Here is an 18,922-nt window from a genome sequence, read left to right as displayed (position 1 = left end):
CACACCCCAGCCCCTCACTGGGGGATTCTAGGCAGGGGCTCTACCACTGAGCCACACCCCAGCCCCTCACTGGGGATTCTAGGCAGGAGATCTACCACTGAGCCACGCCCCAGTCCCTCACTGGGGTATTCTAGGCAGGGGCTCTACCACTGAGCCACACCCCAGCCCCTCACTGGGGGAGTCTAGGCATGGGCTCTGTGTGGAGTTACAGCCCTAACTCCTTACTGGTTCTTATCTTTACCTGGTGTTATCTTTTATCTACTGTAAAGTTGAATTTACAGTCTCGGCAAGACTTTTACACACCTCTGAGAAACACTTACCCGGACAGATGGCCAAGAACACAGCAGATGTGAATGGTGAAAGCCATTCTAATGAACAAGCATGAAAACTGATCCCTTCAGCACGTACAACACTTTAAAGACTTATTTTATATATGTGAGTACACTGTGGCTGTCTTCAGACACACCAGAAGAGGGCACCAGGTCCCATTACAGATGGTTGTGAGCCACTAGGTGGTTGCGGGAATTCAACTCAGGACCTCTGGAAGAGCAGTCAGTGCTCTTAACCACTTAACCATCTGTATAGTCCCAAATTTTTTTTTTTTTTGAGGCAGACTTATCTGTAACCCAAGTTATCCTTGAATTTTTAAGGTAGCTGAGGATGGCCTTGAACTCTTGAGCCTTCTATATTCGGGGATTATGGGCATGTAGCACCGTGCCTCTGGGATATCTTTAATGAATTCAAGTTAGGAGCCATTTGTTGTAAATACCCCTCTTTCTTGGATTTCTTAATCCTAAGGGACAGGGATGTTGGAGCCATTTCTAGAGATGCTATCATGGTCACTGCTTTCGGGATATCCTTCCTCCATAGAGTCCAGCCTCCAACTACTGCAAGAGCACCCCTGTCTGATGGAGCTACTGTCCCACGTGCTGAAGCCACAGGATGTGAGCCCCAGGGTCCTCTCCTTTGCTCTGCGCCTCGTTGGGGTCTTTGCAGCCCAGGAGGACTGTTTCCAGTACCTTCAGGTGAGCCTTTCTCTGTCCCCCCCACCTTCCCAATACACACACCATGCTTGTCGCCTACAGGGCCGGCATCCTCTAGATCAGGAGCAATCTCAGTGCCTGAGTCTCGGTGGCCGTCCCCGCTCCTGTGTCTGGCCAGCATACCAGGATTCTTAACCCCAGTGTCATCCACATTGCTCCTGCTTAGAAACACTTGCCAGGGACGATGCTGGCTGGCTTCCTGTTCTCACCCACTGTGTGAGCCTGGCCACATTCTGAGTATCTCTCTGGTAGGGCAGTGTGACCCTAGGACACTCCAGATCCTTTGTCTGTAGCAAGGTCATGGATCACGTGGGGAAAAGAAGAGAGTGTTCTAGGTGAAGTGACTCCCTGCCTGCGACAGGGAACTCCATCTCCTGGGGATCTGACGCCCTCCTCTGCCTTCCATAGGAGCCTGCAGTCATGGACACAGACCCACAGACATGTAATTAGAGAACCTTAAAATAATAAAATTCTTACAAAGAAGGAAGAAGGAAAAGAAATGTGTTGTTCTTCCTCCGACATCATTCCTGTCTCAGGTGGTGCTGTCAGCAGTGGTGCTGGGGCCAGGGAATGGTTGTGACAAACCAAGCAGTGCCTCCATTGGGCTTGTTGGTTTCCTGTTTTGTTGTTGGAGGTTTTTAAATTTTTTTTTTATTATCATTTTGTTTTCGGTTTTGTTTTTGTTTTTTGGTGTTTTTTGCTTTTGTTTTTTTTTGACACAGTGTCTCTCCTGGAGCTTGCTATATAGACCAGGCTGGTCTTGAACTCACAGAGATCTGCTTGCCTGTGCCTCCCAGCTGCTGGGATTAAAGATGTGCACCACCACACCTGGTGGTTTTTTATCCCCTGGTGTTTTGTTTTTATTTTATGTCTGTGGGTGTTTTGCCTACATGTCTGTTTCTGGACCACATGCATGCAGTTCCTGTGGAGGTCAGAAGAGGGCGTCCCATCCTCTGGAACTGGGATTTATACAGTTGTGAGCCACCGTGCGTGCATGCAGGTACTGGGACCTGAGCCAGGTTTCTTTTTTCTTTTTCTTTTTTTTTTTTTTCGAGACAGGATTTCTCTGTGTAGCCCTGGCTGTCCTGGAACTCACTCTGTAGACCAGGCTAGCCTCGAACTCTTGAACTCAGAAATCGCCAGCCTCTGCCTCCCAAGTGCTGGGATTAAAGGCGTGCGCCACCACCGCCTGGCCTGAGCCAGGTTTCTCTACTGGAGCAGTCAGTGCTCCTAAGCACGGAGCCATCTCTCCAGCCCCATGTTTGTTTGTTTTTTTTTTTGAGATGAGATCTCACCATGTATCCCTGGCTGACCTAGAATTCAAAGAGACTCACCTGCTTCTACCTCTTAATGCCGGGACTAAAGGATCCACCGTGAAGCCTGACTCTACCAGTCCTGAGAACCACCACCAGTAAAACCCTTTTCCTTCCACATTTTGATGCTTTCTTTGCTTCTTAGCAGGGGGAGTTGTTGCTGGGTCTTTTTGGGGAGTCAGGTGCCCTCAGCTGGGTAGCCTGGAACATCCCCAGTGTGCGCAGCGGCTGGATCCAGGGCCTGTGCTCCCTGGCACACCACCCCAGTGCCCTGCACTTCCTGGCTGACAGTGGTGAGTGTAGCCCATGCCCTGCCCCAGTTCACTTACAGGACCTCCCGCCTCTCTGCCTGTGCTGTAGGATCTCTAAGGAGCCCCAGCCGGCACCTCTCTGAGTCCAGTCTTCTCAGCTGGGGAAGGGGTGGTGGTTCAGGCTTGTCAGTATAATCACACTAGGGTCTGGGGTGGTTCCTGCAATTGTGTTCTGTCAAGTAGTCATGAGTTTGTTCTGTAACATATTAGAACTGGTTAGAAGCTGCATCGGTGCCAGGCGGTGCTGGCCCATGCCTTTAATCCCAATGCTGGGAGGTGCAGAGGCAGGCAGGGTTCTGAGGTCAAAGGCAAATAAATGTCGCTTTTTTTTTTTTTCCTCCAAATCCAACTTTGGCTGAAATAAAATTAGGTATCAGTACAGGGAGGAGATAGTCCTGTCTACGTACAAATTAGCTGTTTCGAGTGTCTAGGCTCAACTTACTTGGTGTGAGAAGCTTCTCTCCCCGCAGGGTTTTTTCTTGTTTAATTTTGTGGTGTTGGCGTAACTTTTAATCCCAGCACTCCACCTGGGAGGCAGAGGCAGAGGGAGATATGTGAGTTCAAGGCCAATCTGGTATACAGAGCGAGTTCTGGGACAGCTATGGCTACACAGTGAGACTCTGTCTCAAAAACCAAAAGGAAAAAAAAAAAAACCAAACAAACAAAAGACAAAGGAAGCATTGGCTTTAAAGCCAGCATGCTAGAGGTTCATGTTGGGTTTCCTTGTAAGTAGAGCGGGGTAGGCGCTTTCCTTGAGTCCTGCAGGCTGTGATGGCTAGGCGTTCTCTGTGTGCTTCCTCGTCCAGTCTGACCTTTTGCTGCCCACTCCAGGTGCTGTGGACACGATCTTCTCCTTGCAGGCAGACCCCAGCCTGTTTGTAGCCTCAGCCGCCAGCCAGCTCCTAGTGCACATCCTGGCTCTGTCCATGCAAGGTGGAGCGTCTGGGTCCCCCATCCCCAAAGCTGCTGCCTGGCCTGTTTGTGCCCAGAAGATTGTGAACCATGTGGAAGAGTCCTTGCATTCCAAAGCCACCCCACAGGTCACACAGGCCTTGAATGTCCTGACTACGACCTTCGGGCGCTGCCATAACCCCTGGACAGGGCTCCTCTGGGAGCGGCTGAGTCCCCCTGTCGCCCACCTGTTTGAGAGAGACCCCATTCCAGCCGTGCACTCGCTCATGGACCTCCTTCTCAGTGTGGCCAGGTCAGGTGGCTGCAGGGACTTGGAGTGAGTGGTCGTTGTCTGTGAAGTTTCAGAGCAGCTGATGCTTCCTGGGGAGGACCGTGAGAATGCCTCAGGGGGCAGGATATCTGCAGGACTGGGCACAATTGCAGCTGTCCAGTTAGACTCTGATGGAGGCATGTTTTTTCTTTCTCCAGGTCTCCTGTGTTGAATTTTGCAGCCTGTGGCCTGTGGGAGATGCTGGCCCAGACTCTGAGCCGCCTGAGCCCTACACAAGCTGGGCCTCTAGCCCTGGGGACCCTAAAACTTCAGCACTGGTATGATTGGGGAAGCTGAAAGTGTCATAATAATGGTTGGGGAACTTTGGAAAGTGGAAAGCCAGATGTGAGAATGGGCCAGGTGGGGGAGCAGCCAGGTGGGATGGGCAGGTATTAAAGCACTGGTTGCCTCTTTCTGTCCCTCTCTCCTATTCACTTCCCCTTTTGTCTCCCTTTCCCTTCCTCAGTACTTGGTATGGGGCTTAGCATTTTATGCATGCTAGTCAAAATGCTCTACCACTGAGGCACATCCCAGCCCCTCACTGGGGGATTCTAGGCAGGGGCTCTACCACTGAGCCACACCCCAGCCCCTCACTGGGGGATTCTAGGCAGGGGCTCTAGCACTGAGCCACACCCCAGCCCCTCACTGGGGGATTCTAGGCAGGGGCTCTACCACTGAGCCACACCCCTGCCCCTCACTGGGGGATTCTAGGCAGGGGCTCTGTCACAGATCTATATCACAGTTCATTTGTTCTTTCTGTCTGTCTGTCTGTCTGTCTTTCTGCCTTTCTTTCCTTTTGTTTTTTTTTTGGTTGGGGGGGGGGGGTTGAGACAAGGTTTCTCTGTGTAGCCCTGGCTGTCCTGGAACTCACTCTGTAGACCAGGCTGGCCTCAAACTCAGAAATCCACCTGCCTCTGCCTCCCAAGTGCTGGGATTAAAGGCATCCACCACCATTGCCTGGCTAACAGTTCTCTTTTTCTTATGTTGAGACAGTCTTCACTGAATTGCCCAGGCTGTCTTGAACTCACTCTTCAGGTCAAGCTGGTCTTGAACTTTACATTTCCACCTCAGCCTCCTAAGCAGCATGTGCCATACCACAGTGAGCAAGAGAAAGAACGATTTCAAGTAGAAGTCTTTGGTGCCCCAGAGCTGAGCTAACTTCTGTGCTCTCTGTGGCTGCCCTCTCACCTCCAGTAAGGCTGAGGCAGGCTCCTGGAGCTCACAGTGTATACCACATGGGGTGTGCAGAGGGTGGGCTGCTCAATATGGGGTGCAGGAAGGAAGGGTGCTAAGGGTCTGAGCAGGCATAGTTCCACGGAGTAGTCCATCCCATACTGTGGAAAAGGACACCTCAGGTCATTGAACACAACATGAGCACACTTGGGCACTGCACTAGGAGCCAGGAGATTCCCAGTCACTCTGATCAGGGAGTGTACCCAGCCTTCTGGGGCCCTTGAGACCCAGCGCCTGCTCCTGAAGACAGCAGGACCTAGCCTTGGTCAGGCCTCTCCTCCTATCCTGGTTGCTAACCAGTAGCTTTCAGACAAACTGTCTCAGAGGAGCCTGAACCCTTGCTGTGCTGAGCCACCGTAGACTCTAGGGGGCTCAGATGGTGGCCCGAGTGTAACCCTCACCCTGTGCTGTGTCCCCAGTCCCCAGGAACTGAGGACCCAGGCCTTTGGAGTCCTCCTCCAGCCACTGGCCTGTATCCTGAAAGCTACCACTCAGGCCCCTGGACCTCCAGGTATGCAGGGAGGGTGGAACCCTCCATTCTTCGGCAAAGAAGAGTGAGCTACCCTGGTCCCGCTGAGACCTCCCCCAACTAAAAGTACACGTGGACAGCATCCCTGACTAGCCCTGGCCCTGAACTTGAGAGCTGGCCCTTGCTTGGATGGAGGTCACTAAAGGCATGCTGTTGTCTTTCCTCAGGCTTGCTGGACGGGACTGCGGGTAGCTTGCTGACTGTGGATACACTCTTATCTTCAAAGGCGGCTTGTGTGGGACTCCTTTGCCAGACTCTGGCTCACCTGGAGGAGCTGCAGATGCTGGTAAGTGCAGCCACGACTTTTGTCATTGAGCCACAGGACCCCAGGCCTTTGCTGAATTCCCTCCTCCCTGCAGCCCCAGTGCCCCTCCCCGTGGCCACAGGTGCCTCTGCTGCAAGCTGCCGTGACTGTATTGCATCTCTGCGATGGCTTGGCGGACCCCAGCTCCAGTGCCGGAGGCCGTCTCTGTGGAACTCTGCGTGGCTGTGTTCGAGTCCAGCGAGCAGCCCTTGACTTCTTGGGGACACTGTCTCAGGGGATGAGTGAGCGCTGTTTTCTCTTGCCCTAAGTTCCACTTTCCCTTCTCTTTCTTCTGGGGGGTCCATTGGGCTCTCAGGTAGCCCTCGGGCAGCTTCTGACCCCTACTTCCATAGGGTTTGGAATCCATGCTCCCTGCCAGGTGGCAGGCTCTGGGTAGACGTTGACATTTTCGCTCCTGTCTGTTTCAGCCCCCCTGGAGTTGGTGCTAGAGGTATTTGCTGTCCTCCTGAAGACCCTGGAGAGCCCAGAGTCCAGCCCCATGGTACAGTAAATGGGTCCTGGGAGGCTTGCACAGCTGGGGGCCTTCTCACTTAAGCAAGCTTCCAATAGAGGCTACCAAGCCACTGCCCAGAGTGACCTTCCCAGCCGCCTGTAATAGTATACACTAGTAATCCCCACAGACGTGGGACAGACTGGAGGATCATGAGTTCCAGGCCAGTCTGGGCTACAAAGACACCCTGATAAGCTGGGTGTGGTCGTACGTGCCTTTAGTTCCAGTACGTAGGAGGCAGAGGCAGGCAATTCTCTAGAGTTTGTGGCCAGCCTGGTCTACAAAAGGAGTTCCAGGACAGCCAAGGCCACATGGTAAGACTACAACAGGGCAGAGACTTTTGACACAAGTCAGAACAGGTAGCAATGGTTGAATGGCCCCAGGGCTGGGTCCATGCTGGTGAGGCTTACATTTAAAAGGACTGCTGTAGAAATAATATTTTAAAAAATCTTGGTGCAGGGTTTCTTCCCACCTTAGACTATTTGTGTTCCCAGGTGAAAGACACACAGGCTTACAATGTTAAATACACCTCAGGCAGCACAGGAGCTGGGCAGCTGCCTGCCCTCCCTGCTGTTAGAACCCACTTTCCTACTGAGAACTCCGAGTCACTACTTACTGATTTCTGTGTTCTGTTTGGGCTGCTCTTAATCCTGATCGGCCAGCCACATGGCCACGCATTTCTGGCCCAGCTCTCTCATTGCGGCTTGCCTTCTCCCTCCTGCAGTCTTCTTCTTCCGTGGTGGCTCCTTTCTGCTTCTCTTTCCTCTCCATCATGGTCCCAAGCCCAGGAAACCTAAATCCCGCCTATGTCCCTTCTCCCCAGCTATTGGCTGCTGGCATCTTTCTTTACCAATCAGAAGTAACTGGGGGCAGGGACTTACACTGTCTCTGGGGTAGTTTGGGGGACCCAGATTAGCACTAGAGTACAGGCAGCATTGGGCTAGCCCACTGCAGACTTTCAAGCTATAGGGGAACCAGCGATGGAGCTGTAGGCGGGGGCATGACTGATAACCTAGGGAATTCTTTCCTGTCAGTGGCTTTGGTTTTTGTCTTTTTGAAGCAAGGTGTTACTCTGTTGCCCAAGCTGGCCTCCAGTTGGTATTCCTGCATCTGAGGAGGGCATCCGGTTCTCTTCAGTCTCACTGGGAGGCTAGTCTGCACTCACCTGTGCTTCTGTGTCTACAGGGGAGGCACAGTGTAGGGACAGGGACATGGGTAGCATGCCACTCCTACCCTCTAGCCTATCCTATTCTAGGTTCTAAAGAAGGCCTTCCAGGCCACACTCAGATGGCTCCAGAACCCACACAAGACCCCCAGCAGCTCTGATCTCAGCCCTGATGCCCTGCTGTTCCTTGGAGGTAACCCTAGCTCCTTGCAGAGCTGTATCAGGCTGGAGCGCTGGGGCGGGGGCAGCTGGGAGCTGGGCAGGGTGGCCCTGAGGGAAGGCAGAGTATGACCCTAGAGGCCACTGACCACCCCTTCCTGGTACAGAGCTATTCCCCATACTACAGAAGCGCCTGTGCAGCCCATGTTGGGAGGTGAGGGACTCAGCCCTGGAGTTCCTGACGCATCTGATCCGACACTGGGGAGGTGAGCACCCTGGGGACAGGAGTGCGTGGGTTGTGTGTAAGTGTCCTGCTGGCTTTGGGGCTCTCAGACAACCTGAGTGGCCTTGGATCACAGCCGTGTGGCATTTGACCCCCCAGGGCAGGCTGACTTCAGAGAGGTACTGCATTCTTCAGAAGTCCCCACACTTGCCCGCCAGCTCCTCCAAGACCCTGAGAGTTATGTCCGAGCAAGTGCAGTGGGTGCTGCTGGGCAGCTCTCCAGCCAGAGTCTGCAGGCCGCTTCCGCTGGCCCTGAGAACCCACAGGCCCAGCAGGTAGGAGCCACTTTCTGTTGGCCCAGAGAGTCAGTAAGCAGCTAGCCAAAACTGTAGCAACTGCTCCTGAGAGCAGTGCCTGCTGGGGGACCACCCAGGAGTGGGGGCAGTCGGGCGCGATGCGTGCGCTCTTTCTGACACCCCGCCTTAGCACTGTGACCCCAATAAGCAAGGGCAGGGCTGAAGGACAGTGTATGCAGAACACAGGGACGAGGGACAGGAGCACCACATGGCCCATGCCAGGTGGCTGTGGACTTCTGTCTCCTGGGTTCCACCCTTCCTGGCTCGTCAGCCATATTAGTCGGATTTCTTCCTGCTGTATTGAAATACCTGAAGAAAGCAGGTTAGGGAAGTGAGGACATTGGGGCTCATAGTTTGAGGACACAGTCCATTGTGGTGAGCCGTGGAGGTAGGAGCCTGAGGCAGCTGGTTAATTTGAATCTGTAGTCCGGAAGCAGAGAGAGATGGATGCTGGGGTTTGGCTCACAGTCTCCTTTTATTCAGTCCAGGAGCCCAGCCTGTTCTCGGCTCTTAGCCTCACCTAGATTCTCCATCACAGTCACTCAGAGACTTGTCTCGTAGCTGAGTCTGGGTCCTGTCAAGTTGTCAGCATCATGCTGACTTTTCTGGAACTCTCCAACCTGCAGGGTCTACTCATGGACTTCATGCATATCCTGTCCACGGACTCGGAGGGCTTCCCTCGCAGGGCTGTGGTACGGGTCTTCACGGAGTGGCTGAGGGATGGCCATGCTGACGTGCTTCGAGACACAGAGTGGTTTGTGGCCACTGTTCTCCAGGCAGTGAGCCGGGATCTGGACTGGGAGGTCCGAGTGCAGGGCTTGGAGCTGGCACGGGTGTTTCTCATCCAGGGAATGGGCCAGCCCAGCCTCCACTGTCCCTATACAGTGGGGCTGCCTGGGGCCGCCTCGCCCCGCCCACACCTGGAATTCTTGCAGACTCTCTGCCGGCTGCCACTCTTTGAGTTTGCCTTTTGTGCCTTGCTTGACTGTGACCGACCAGTGGCCCAGAAGGCCTGTGACCTGCTCCTCTTCCTGAGGGACAAGACTGTTCCCTGCAGTGGCCCTCAGGAGGCTGGGGACACCCCCCACTCAGCCTCAGTGGAGGCTGCCCTGCAGAGGTGGCGGGAAGGTGAGCAGGCCCAGCCCCTAGGGGACCTGGAGCCTGAGGCCATGCTAGCCATCCTCCGGTCCTTAGACCTGGAGGCCCTGCAGGGCAGGCTGGCCAAGAGCAGCGACCATGTGGAGAAGAGCCCACAGTCCCTGCTGCAGGACATGCTAGCCACAGTGGGCGTATTGGAGGAGAACGAAGCTGACTGCTACTAAGGCTTGTCCCCTCCTGTCCCCATCTTCATCCCATGCCAGCAGGAGGACTCCAGCCCAGGTCAGCCACTCAAGAGGCCCTGCAGGGGGGAGTGGACCACAGTTCCTACATTTTCAGCCAGATATGGTGATACACCTGTGGCCACAGAGTTTAGAAGGCCGAGGGAGGAGATGGGGAATTCCCAGCCAGTCTGGACTAGATAGCAACCCTGTCTCAAGAAAACTCAAGAAATCAAATCAAAACAAAATCTCTACCCTTGGTGTGCATGCGCATGCAGACCAGAGGTCAGCCTCAGGTGGTGGGCCTCAGGTGCTATCCACCTTGTTTTTTGAGAAAAGGTCTCTCACTGGGACTTGGTGCTCGCTGATGAGACTTGCCAGTGAGCTCCAGGGATCCCGCCACCACCACCTCAGCACTGGGATTACAATACTGCATCCCCGTACCTAGGTCTGTACATGGGTGCTGGGATTTGAACTCAGGTCCTCATGCTTTCATGGCAAGCACTTTACCCAATGAACCGTCTCCCCAGGCCCCACAGAATCCTACTTTCCATGTGTTATTAAAGAAGTGGCTTGTTTTCTGCTCAGAACAGGTAGCATTGAAGTCTATAATCCTTCAAGTTAATTGTGTGTGGTTTGACAAAGTCCCACGTGTGTTCTGAATATGCCATTCCACTCTCTCTGCTCCATCGGCCAAAGTTTAAAAGTCCCGTAATCTTTAAAGAATTCAGATACATTAAAAGTTCAAAGTTATAGCTGTGGGTCCTGTAGAATAAATTTTAAAAAAAAGTTATGTATTCTCTTTGAGTGTAGAACCACGGCACAGTTACAGTCAAAGCAAAACCAACATGCAGCAGTGTAAACAGCTCACTGTCTGACGTAAACAGCTCACTGTCTGACGTCTCGAGCTCACCCATGATCTGAGCTCCAGAGGGCTTGGGCAGCTCCACTTCCAGGCTCTGCCGTCCACAGCACACACATCTGGTCTAGACTCAGACCCGCTTTACCTAACACCAGCAGGTCATCCACAGTACTGGGGTCTCCACTGCTACTGAAACTACACCTCACCATGGTTTCTATTGGGTCCTCTCCATGACAGCTTTAATCCTGTAGCTTCTATGTGACTAACTAGTACCACATGAGATTTTTGTTTGTTTGTTTAACCAAGTTCAGTTGGCAGCTTGAGATGCTGCCTTTACCTCCTCTGGATCACAGCTTCTGTGTTGATTCTGAAAAGTTCCTTCCCAGATTTACCTCAGTGGTCCTGGTCCCTATTAACCACAGCTGATTCTTCAGCTGCAGCTCACTAGAACGATTCTGACTTTAAGTACGAATGGTCCTGATAGTCTTACTTCCGTCCTAAGACTTCACAAGCCAGGCCTCCATTATCTGCATTTCTCTGAACACTACCTTACAAGCTCCCACATAGTAGCCCATCAGGCTTTGGGCAGTCAGTGGCTTTTCCAGCTCGCAGTTCCAAACACTCCTCCTCACAAGGACGTGATCAGGGTTGTCGGCAACACCCCACTCCTGGTACCAAGTTCTGTCTTACTCTGTAGTCTGTTCCTGTGATAAACACAGTTGTCTTGTTCGCCATGCAGAGACATCATGACCATAGAAGCTCTTACAGAGGAAAACATTAAATTGGGGCTGGCTTACGAGGTGCAGGCAGACGTGGTGCTGACCTTCTACATCTGGGTCAGCAGGCAGCAGCAAGAGAGTGACACTGCCTAGTTGAGCACTCAAAAAAGCCCACACCCCAGTGATACACTTCTTCTAACAAGGGCACACCTCCTAAGTGTGCCACTCCCTGTGACCCTGTGGGGACCGTCTTCATTCAAACCTTCACAGTTACACCACTGGGGTGCCAAGTAGACAAGGAGTTGGGAGGTGACTGAGGAAAAAGCCGGATCTTGGTAGCAGACTCTCCTAATAGCCAGGATGCCTCTTTACAGTTAAACATTCTTGAAACTGCAGTCAGAAATGGAGACACTGGGGCTCCTCCTCACATATGTACTGAAGTAAAGGGACCTTCAGTGTCTGAGAAGACAAACTGGCAAACCGTGCAGGGGAACGCAACAGAACAGACTCTGTTTTGAACATTGCAGCATCACTTGCAGTATGGATACTCCTTCTTTGATCACGGGTAGAGATGCTCTGAAAGGATGGTCTGGGATGAGAGCAGGGTGATCCGAAGAAGGAACGTGATCAGGGTTCCTCACGGTTCAAGGGTACTCTGCATCCCAGAGAGGGAGGCATGGCAGCGCTGGGGGGCAGCCGCTCACACCGCATCTACAGGAAGCAGAGGGACGGATGCTGGGGCTCTGCTCTCTCCTCATTTAATACAGCCCGTGAGATGCTGTCACTTGTGAGATGTCACTCACATTTAGGGTGCATCTTCCCACCCCAATTAGCCAATTTAAGAACTTATTCACAGACTTGCCCAGAGGTGACTGACTGTAGTCCCTGTCATGGTGACGGTATTAGCAGTCACATCAGACCTCTTTGATTACACTTACTGGAGGGAGGAACAAGACATCTTTACTTAGTCAGAAAGCTCTGTGCATGCTCTACAGTCCCCCAGATCGGGGCTTCTGGAAGCAGCGTCATATTGTTACCTGTGACCCTTTGGGCAGTTCAGGATGTTACCACTCACAGGACGAGAGAGATGACTTCAACCCAACCCATTCTTCTGACCAGTAATTCAAGTCCTGTAGATACAGTCCTCTGTTGTATAGACTGCAGACTGAGAGAGAACCCTAATCCCCAATGCCCAGTGAGCTACCTGCCAGTCAGGCCGCTCCCTCAGCCTGACTGAGCCTTACTTCCCTTGTCTCTGAAGTGGGGTGCCCTCACCAGAGGTCTTAGGGTTGACATTGCTGTGGCAAACACCATGACCATAGCAACTGGAGGAGGAATGGGTCTATTTGGTTTACACTATCAAAGTCAGTCGTTGGAGGGAGACAGGGCAGGAGCCTGGAGGCAGGAGCCAGTGCAGAGCCAGGGCAGGGCACCGCTCACTGGCTTGCTCTTTATGGCTTTCTTGGAAGACTTCCTTATAGAACCCAGGACCATCAGGCAAGGGGTGGCACTGTCCACAGTGAGCTGGACCCTCCCAGGTGCATCAAGAAAAATGTAGCACAGGCTTGCCTACAGGCCAGTCTGGCAGGAGCATTTTCTCAATTCCAAAATAACTCTCTTCCAAAATAACTGCCCAAACACCGACCTCCTGGAGTGGGAGGCTTGACTGAGATCCAGTGAGCAAATTTCACTCTGAGACACCAGGCTAGAACTGGAGGTGTGAACCTGTACTTCCGCTTCCACGGCCCATAGGTCTCCATTCACGTTCTGTACCAGAAAACCTAAGTAAAATGATTTCCTTAGCATTTCTGGTGGTTGAAAGGTCAAAACAGCATAGCCTCAAGGCCTGCCTGAGGGTACTTAGCTGTGTCACATAGAGTGAATGTAGAATGGGAGAGAAACTAGGGGATAAAGCCAAGTTTCCAGGAACTGAAACCTTAACTCCTTCAAAGCCAGGCTCCACCCTCAGAATCATCTGGCCCGGGGCAAGGACACAGACCTCAATTCCTTTCGTCCTCTCCTTGGGGCCTCCGAGAAAGCCTCGGATCGCCTGGCTCTCAATGGAGGAGGAATGGGTTCATTCAGGAGCATGATCAAAAGGCCAGATTTGCACAATCTGCTCCAGTCCCCTCACCCCCACCGTGTGCATGTGTGCGTGTGTGTGTGTGTGTGTGTGCGCACGTAGTATGTGTGTGTGAGTGTGTGTGTGTGTGTGTGTGTATGTGTGTGTAGGCTGTAGGTTGATATCAGATATCTTCTTCTCTTCTCTTTCCCTTCCTCTCTCTTCCTCCTGCACCTTTGGGTGGGTGCCCACAGAAGCCAAAAGACAGCACTGGATCCCAGGGAACTGGGGGCCTGGGTGGCTGTGGTCCACCTGATAGGTTGTTGGGAGAAGCAGCTGGTGCCCCCAACCACCGACCGAGCTTCCCTGCCTTGGTTTTTGAGACAAGGTTTCTCTCACCAAGTCTTTTTTCAGTTTGGTTAGACTGGCCACCAGTGAGCTCCTCTGGTCTCTGCCACCCCTGTACTGGGATCACATGGGGACCAATCTTATTCGCCCTAACCTTTGGGGGACAAGCTAGAATTCATTCAAGCCGAAGCACAATGTAACCTCATCTGCTTGGTACTGATGTCCCCAAGTCAGTGGTGTTCAGTGACTTTGCCCCCATCTTGCCTTCAGCTTCTCACTGACCTCATTCCACAAGTATCCCTCCCCTCTTAACTGGTCATCTCTTTAGTTTATAGATTAGTGTGCATGTATGTGTGTGTATGTGTGTATGCATGCACACACTCTCGTGCACCACATGTATTTTATAGGTTCTCTGGAGGAGCAGTGGACACAGCCTCTGCACTCTCTCTTCTGCCTCCCCACACTGTCTTTTGAGATAGGCTCTCAGCTGAACCTGGAGCTCCTAGTTAGGCCAGGTTGGCTGGCTGGTCAGCCCCAGGGGTTTCGTCGACCCTGCTTCCCCGGCTCTGGAGTTACAGGGGCATACGGCTGCATCTGCCCTTTATGTAGGTGCTGGGGGTCTGAATTTGAGTCCTCCTGCCTGTATGGAAACTGCTTTACAGACTGACCATAGGTCTGCCATCTTTTATTGTCCAAAATGAGCCAGGAGAGAGGCCTGGGCGGAAGGGTGGAAAAAGACATCTGATAGGAGCCAGGCAAGAAACAGTGCAGGAGGGTGTGTCGCATCAGGGAGGGGAGAGGCGCAGGGTGGTGAGCCAGTGGTTTTCTAAGGGGTACCTAGCATCCCCTCCCTGTCTCTAGTCTCTGAGAAGATGGATGGAGGGCCCTGATGGTCAGAAGACTGTTAACTAACCTCCCTAGGACAGGGCCTTCTGAGGGGGTTTGGAGAAACTGAGTTAGCCTCAGAGAGTCCTTGGTAAACCTACATTATAGGCAACATTGTAGCCCTAGCCATCAGCACAGAGTGATTATGCCAGGAGGTTTGTTGAATGACTGAGTGACCTAAGTTTGCTTCTGTGCCAGGCAGCTCAGAACCCCACTTCGTGAGGTGCACGCCTAGCCCACTCGTGGGACACACTCCTGTTTGTGCCAGGAGCGGAGGACATAGAGACCTCCCATCTCGCCCCCTCTGTGGGACCCTCTTCCCCACACACATCAGTTCCTGTCAGAGCCAAGATGTGTCGCCATGGAAACTGCTTGGCAAATGCTGGCAGGCAGAGGCGGCCAGCAGCCGCTCACACTACCCAGCTCCCGGCACCCGTTGAAGTGACACGAGCGTGCCTGGCGGCGTGTGGCATGTGTGCGGTGAGTTAGGGCTTGGGTAGGCACATAAGTGCTTGCGTGATGCATGTCAGAGGTGGTCCGGGAGTGTGTGTTCTTGTGCGTGCATACGTGTGCATACATACATGTGCATGCATGTCAACAGAGGGAACTGTGCCTGTGTGCATGCGCTCTGGGTGTGATGGCTGCTGGGTGTGCAGAGACATGGGAGATAGAGGACTGACAGGGATGTGTGCACTACAGGCTGGTGCTGAGGAACCAGACCAAGGTGTCCTGTGGTTGCTGTCCCCACCCTCTACGTGGACCTCGTGACCAAAGAGTGCTCAGGTAATGATTCATCTGCAGGAGTGCATGACTGGAGGGCTTCTGGGAGGAGGCAGCTACTGAGCCTGAAGCTTACATATTGGATGAGAGTCAGCCAGGTGAAGGGGAGTAGAGCAGTTATCTGGGTGGAGAATACAGCCTGGGCAGGGCCTGAGGAGAGTACAGCCTGGGCAAGGCCTGAGGAGAGTACAGCCTGGGCAGGGCCTGAGGAGAATACAGCCTGGCCAAAGCCTGGAGTCTGGGAGCAATGAAGAGGGACTAGAGGAGAGACAGCCAGCAGGGCTGACCCAGGTTGGTCTGCACTCCGGTTTAAAAAGTCCATCTTCCTAGAATGGGGGTGCCAGAAGAGGGACCCACAGAGGTGACATGTGGAATGAGAGGACAAACGGCTGGGACAGACAGAGGTGGTGGAGATGGCGCGGGGTGAGCCAGGTGGCTAGGAAGCTTTGATGCTCCAGCGACAAGATGGGGCTTTCTCGTGAGACCAAGGGACACTTGAGGATCCCACTGTGCAGGGGGCCGGGGCTTGAACAGAGAGGGTCAGGCGGAGCCAGCTGTGCTGGGCAGTCAGGAAAAAAAAAATATCTGGAGGTTGACCAGATGTTTCAAAGTGGTTGTAGGCCTGCGGGTAGGTTAGAGAGGAGTGACTGGGGGGCATGCAACTTCCACAGTGTGAGAGTGTGTAAAAGGAAGTTTGGGTCCTCGGGGCCACCTCCCCAGGATCTAGGCATCTCCATGCCCTCCGGGTGCTACTGGTTCTCTATCCTTGTCCCCCACCCTAGATCTTTTATCTGTGTGGGAGATGAAGCTAGTTTGATAACCCCACCCTCCAGGTACCTAGGGCCGCCAGAAGCCTCAGGCCCAGGGTGTTACACGGACTCCCAGGGCGGTGCCTGTGGTCTCCTGAATGATTTTTTTCTGGGTTCCCAGAAGGGAATGTCTGTGCCTCATCCTGCCCCTCTTAGGGCATGTGGACTGCTGCCAAGGTGACAGGGACAGATGTCACTGGGCATGTGGTAGGTCATCTGGAGGTCTCACTCAGATCCCCTTCCCGAGCTGGAGGTTACCTGGATGCAGCCTGCCTGTTTGGACAAAGCTGCAGGGATTTGGTGCTGCCAGGCTGTGCCTTGGTTCCTTACAAGCCTGCCCAGGGCAGCCGCTCTTCTGGGAGTCCCTTCTGTCACTAGCACCCACTCCTACTATACTTTGTGTCTCCCCAGGGTGACGCTTCCCACCTACAAATGGGTTAAAAAAGGCTTTCTCCATGCCAGGGCACAGCTAAGCCTCTGAAGCCCCTTGTCAGCCAGCACCTCCCCTTACTGCCAGGGGGAGGTAAGATAAGACTGAGCAGTGAATGAGGGGGCTGGTGTGTGGGGCACCCCTCGTTCTGCAGCCTACTCTGGGCACCTTGAGATGACTTTGGCAATTTATGTTGCTGATGTCTCAATGCAAGGGCTCTGGAGACATTTTCAGGCATCCCTAAATCAAGGAGAGCTTTGACAGGGACAGATGTCGCTGGGCATGAGGCGGGCCAAGCCTCAAATCCTCCTCTGTGCCTGTGGTCTACTCGGTCTGTCTGGGAAGCAACAGGTGGGATCTCTCCCAACCCCTGACCACATAGAATGGCAGAGGAGAGTGAAGGAACTGATGGAGTCAGACCTGGGCAGAGATAAGACAGACAGACAGACAGACAAGAGCAAGAGCTAAGACAGAGCCCAGTCTTAATGCCCAGGCCCTTCCTGCACCCCAGATTTGGCCTAGCCTTGGGAATCCCCAGGAGCCTGTCTTCATACAGTAGTTGGCAGCTTCCTATCCTGTGCACACCGCTGTAAGGCCTTCACTATTTTGTTGAGGATAGCTTTCCATTGAGACCCCACCCCCAGAGTCTTAGTCACCCTGGCGGCTGTCTGGGGGGAACAAGAGATCTCAGAACTGGGGGACCTGGTGTGAATACTAATTGGGCTGCTCACAGGGCGGCTTCACAGGCTGATCGTACATGGCTGGACCCTGGCCAGGGCCGGCTGTGCCTGCTTGGGAGCCTGGTGCACCCCCACCATTGAAACAAGATACTTCTAATGCCTAGGGGCTTCTGTTACTCTCTCTGGCCTGGGAAGGGTCCTCGGCTGTTCCAGGATTGGGTGGAGACTGGAGACCTAGAGAGCTGTGGTCCCTGGGACCCAGTCCCAGCTGACCCTGAAAAGGGCTTCAGCCACTCCAAGATGGAGTAAGAACTGGAGACTCAGGGTACCCAGTCCCAGCTGACCCAGGCCTTCTATAAGATGCTTCCAGAAATATGGCTGCCCCCATCAGACAGAGGGGAGGGCTCTTCTCAAGATGATGGATAGAGGGGTGTGGGAAACCGGGGGATAGATAAGGATCCCTCTTGGCTTAAAGGGGTCTTAGACTGTAGTCTTCTTCTCAATTTGAGCACTCCTTAAGTCTCAGTCTCTCTCTCTCTCTCTCTCTCTCTCTCTCTCTGAGGTAGGGTCACATGTAACCCAGGCTGGCCTCCAATTCTCTATGAAGCTGGGCATGACCTTGAACTCCTGATCCTCCTGCCTCCATCTTCTGAGTGCTAGGATTATGCAGCTGTGGGACAGAACCCAGAGCTTCATGCATGCTGCTTCCCTGCTGTGCGCAGCTGGATGCCACTGCCACCATCTCTGTGTCACTTGCCTGGTCCTGTCCCTCACCAACCTCTGCCACTGTCAGATGGCCTCAGTGCAAGGCAGTCGGACCCCCTTGAGGTCCTTGATGATGCCTCATAGTGTAACCTATCATGTGACTTTCCTCCACACTCTGCTCCAAGACCTTCTCTGGGTCCATCTGCCCAACGCCCCAAGACATCCTGGCTTTTGTTCATTCCACCTCCTTTCCCAGGCCTGACCCTACCCTACCCTACCAGCTCATCCTGCTTGCCCATCTGTGTGGCACTGGCCTCAAATGCTGTCCTTGGATCCCATCCTCCTCTGCACCCTCTTTTTCTCTGCTGGCGTTGTATCTGGGGTGGCCCACCCCCCTGCAGCCCAGCAGCTGGAACACACTGTGTCTGCTGAACAAAGGGCTGCCTGACCGGGGACTACTACTGTGCCAAGAACACCGCTCCTTTCCTCTAACCCTTCCGACACGCCGTGGGAAGCAGTTTCCTCTTTGGCAGATGGAATGAGCTCCTGTCATTGGTTAGCTTACAACAGCACACACGTATGGTCATTTCTGGAGCCAGAAGTCCAAGATTGAAGTGTGGGGTACACTGTGCTCCCCCCGCAGTGCCCCTCAACTTTCCTAATGCTGTAACCCTTTAATATAGTTCCTCAGGTTGGTGTGACCCCCCAACCATAAAAGTATTCCACTGCTACTTCATAACCTTAATTTTGCTACTGTTATGAGTTGTAAGTAAATATCTGATATACAGATACTGATATGTAACCCCCCAGGGGGTCGACACCCGTAGGTTGAGAACCACTGCTCTGGCGACTCTGGGAAGAATCCTTCCTCCCTGTCAACTGCCTGTGGCCACATTGTTCCTTCTCTGTCCTGCAGGGTTCAGCTGTGTAGTCCTGGCTGGCCTGCACTCACTA

The 18,922-nt window shown here is 53.3% G+C and overlaps 1 protein-coding gene across 2 annotated transcripts in view; it reads left to right on the top strand.

Annotated features, from left to right (window-relative positions):
• Brat1 (BRCA1 associated ATM activator 1) overlaps positions 1-10,443 on the top strand; it is a 14,507-nt gene extending 4,064 nt beyond the window's left edge. For both annotated transcript variants that reach the window (XM_028756104.1, XM_028756103.1), the window contains exons 3-14: positions 871-1,025; positions 2,502-2,649; positions 3,499-3,871; positions 4,048-4,167; positions 5,542-5,633; positions 5,819-5,937; positions 6,011-6,197; positions 6,384-6,457; positions 7,722-7,824; positions 7,958-8,056; positions 8,173-8,348; positions 8,996-10,443. In XM_028756104.1, coding sequence (XP_028611937.1) covers positions 871-1,025; positions 2,502-2,649; positions 3,499-3,871; positions 4,048-4,167; positions 5,542-5,633; positions 5,819-5,937; positions 6,011-6,197; positions 6,384-6,457; positions 7,722-7,824; positions 7,958-8,056; positions 8,173-8,348; positions 8,996-9,691 — 2,342 coding nt within the window. In that variant the 3' untranslated portion in view covers positions 9,692-10,443. The remainder of the gene's footprint in view (positions 1-870; positions 1,026-2,501; positions 2,650-3,498; positions 3,872-4,047; positions 4,168-5,541; positions 5,634-5,818; positions 5,938-6,010; positions 6,198-6,383; positions 6,458-7,721; positions 7,825-7,957; positions 8,057-8,172; positions 8,349-8,995) is intronic.
• The last annotated feature ends 8,479 nt before the right edge of the window (positions 10,444-18,922 follow it).

This window comes from Grammomys surdaster, unplaced genomic scaffold, assembly GCF_004785775.1.
Source record: "Grammomys surdaster isolate TR1022 unplaced genomic scaffold, NIH_TR_1.0 126109, whole genome shotgun sequence".
In the NCBI taxonomy this organism is placed as follows: domain Eukaryota; kingdom Metazoa; phylum Chordata; class Mammalia; order Rodentia; family Muridae; genus Grammomys; species Grammomys surdaster.
Note: the sequence above shows the minus strand (reverse complement) of the source record. Positions and strands in the feature narration are given on the sequence as shown.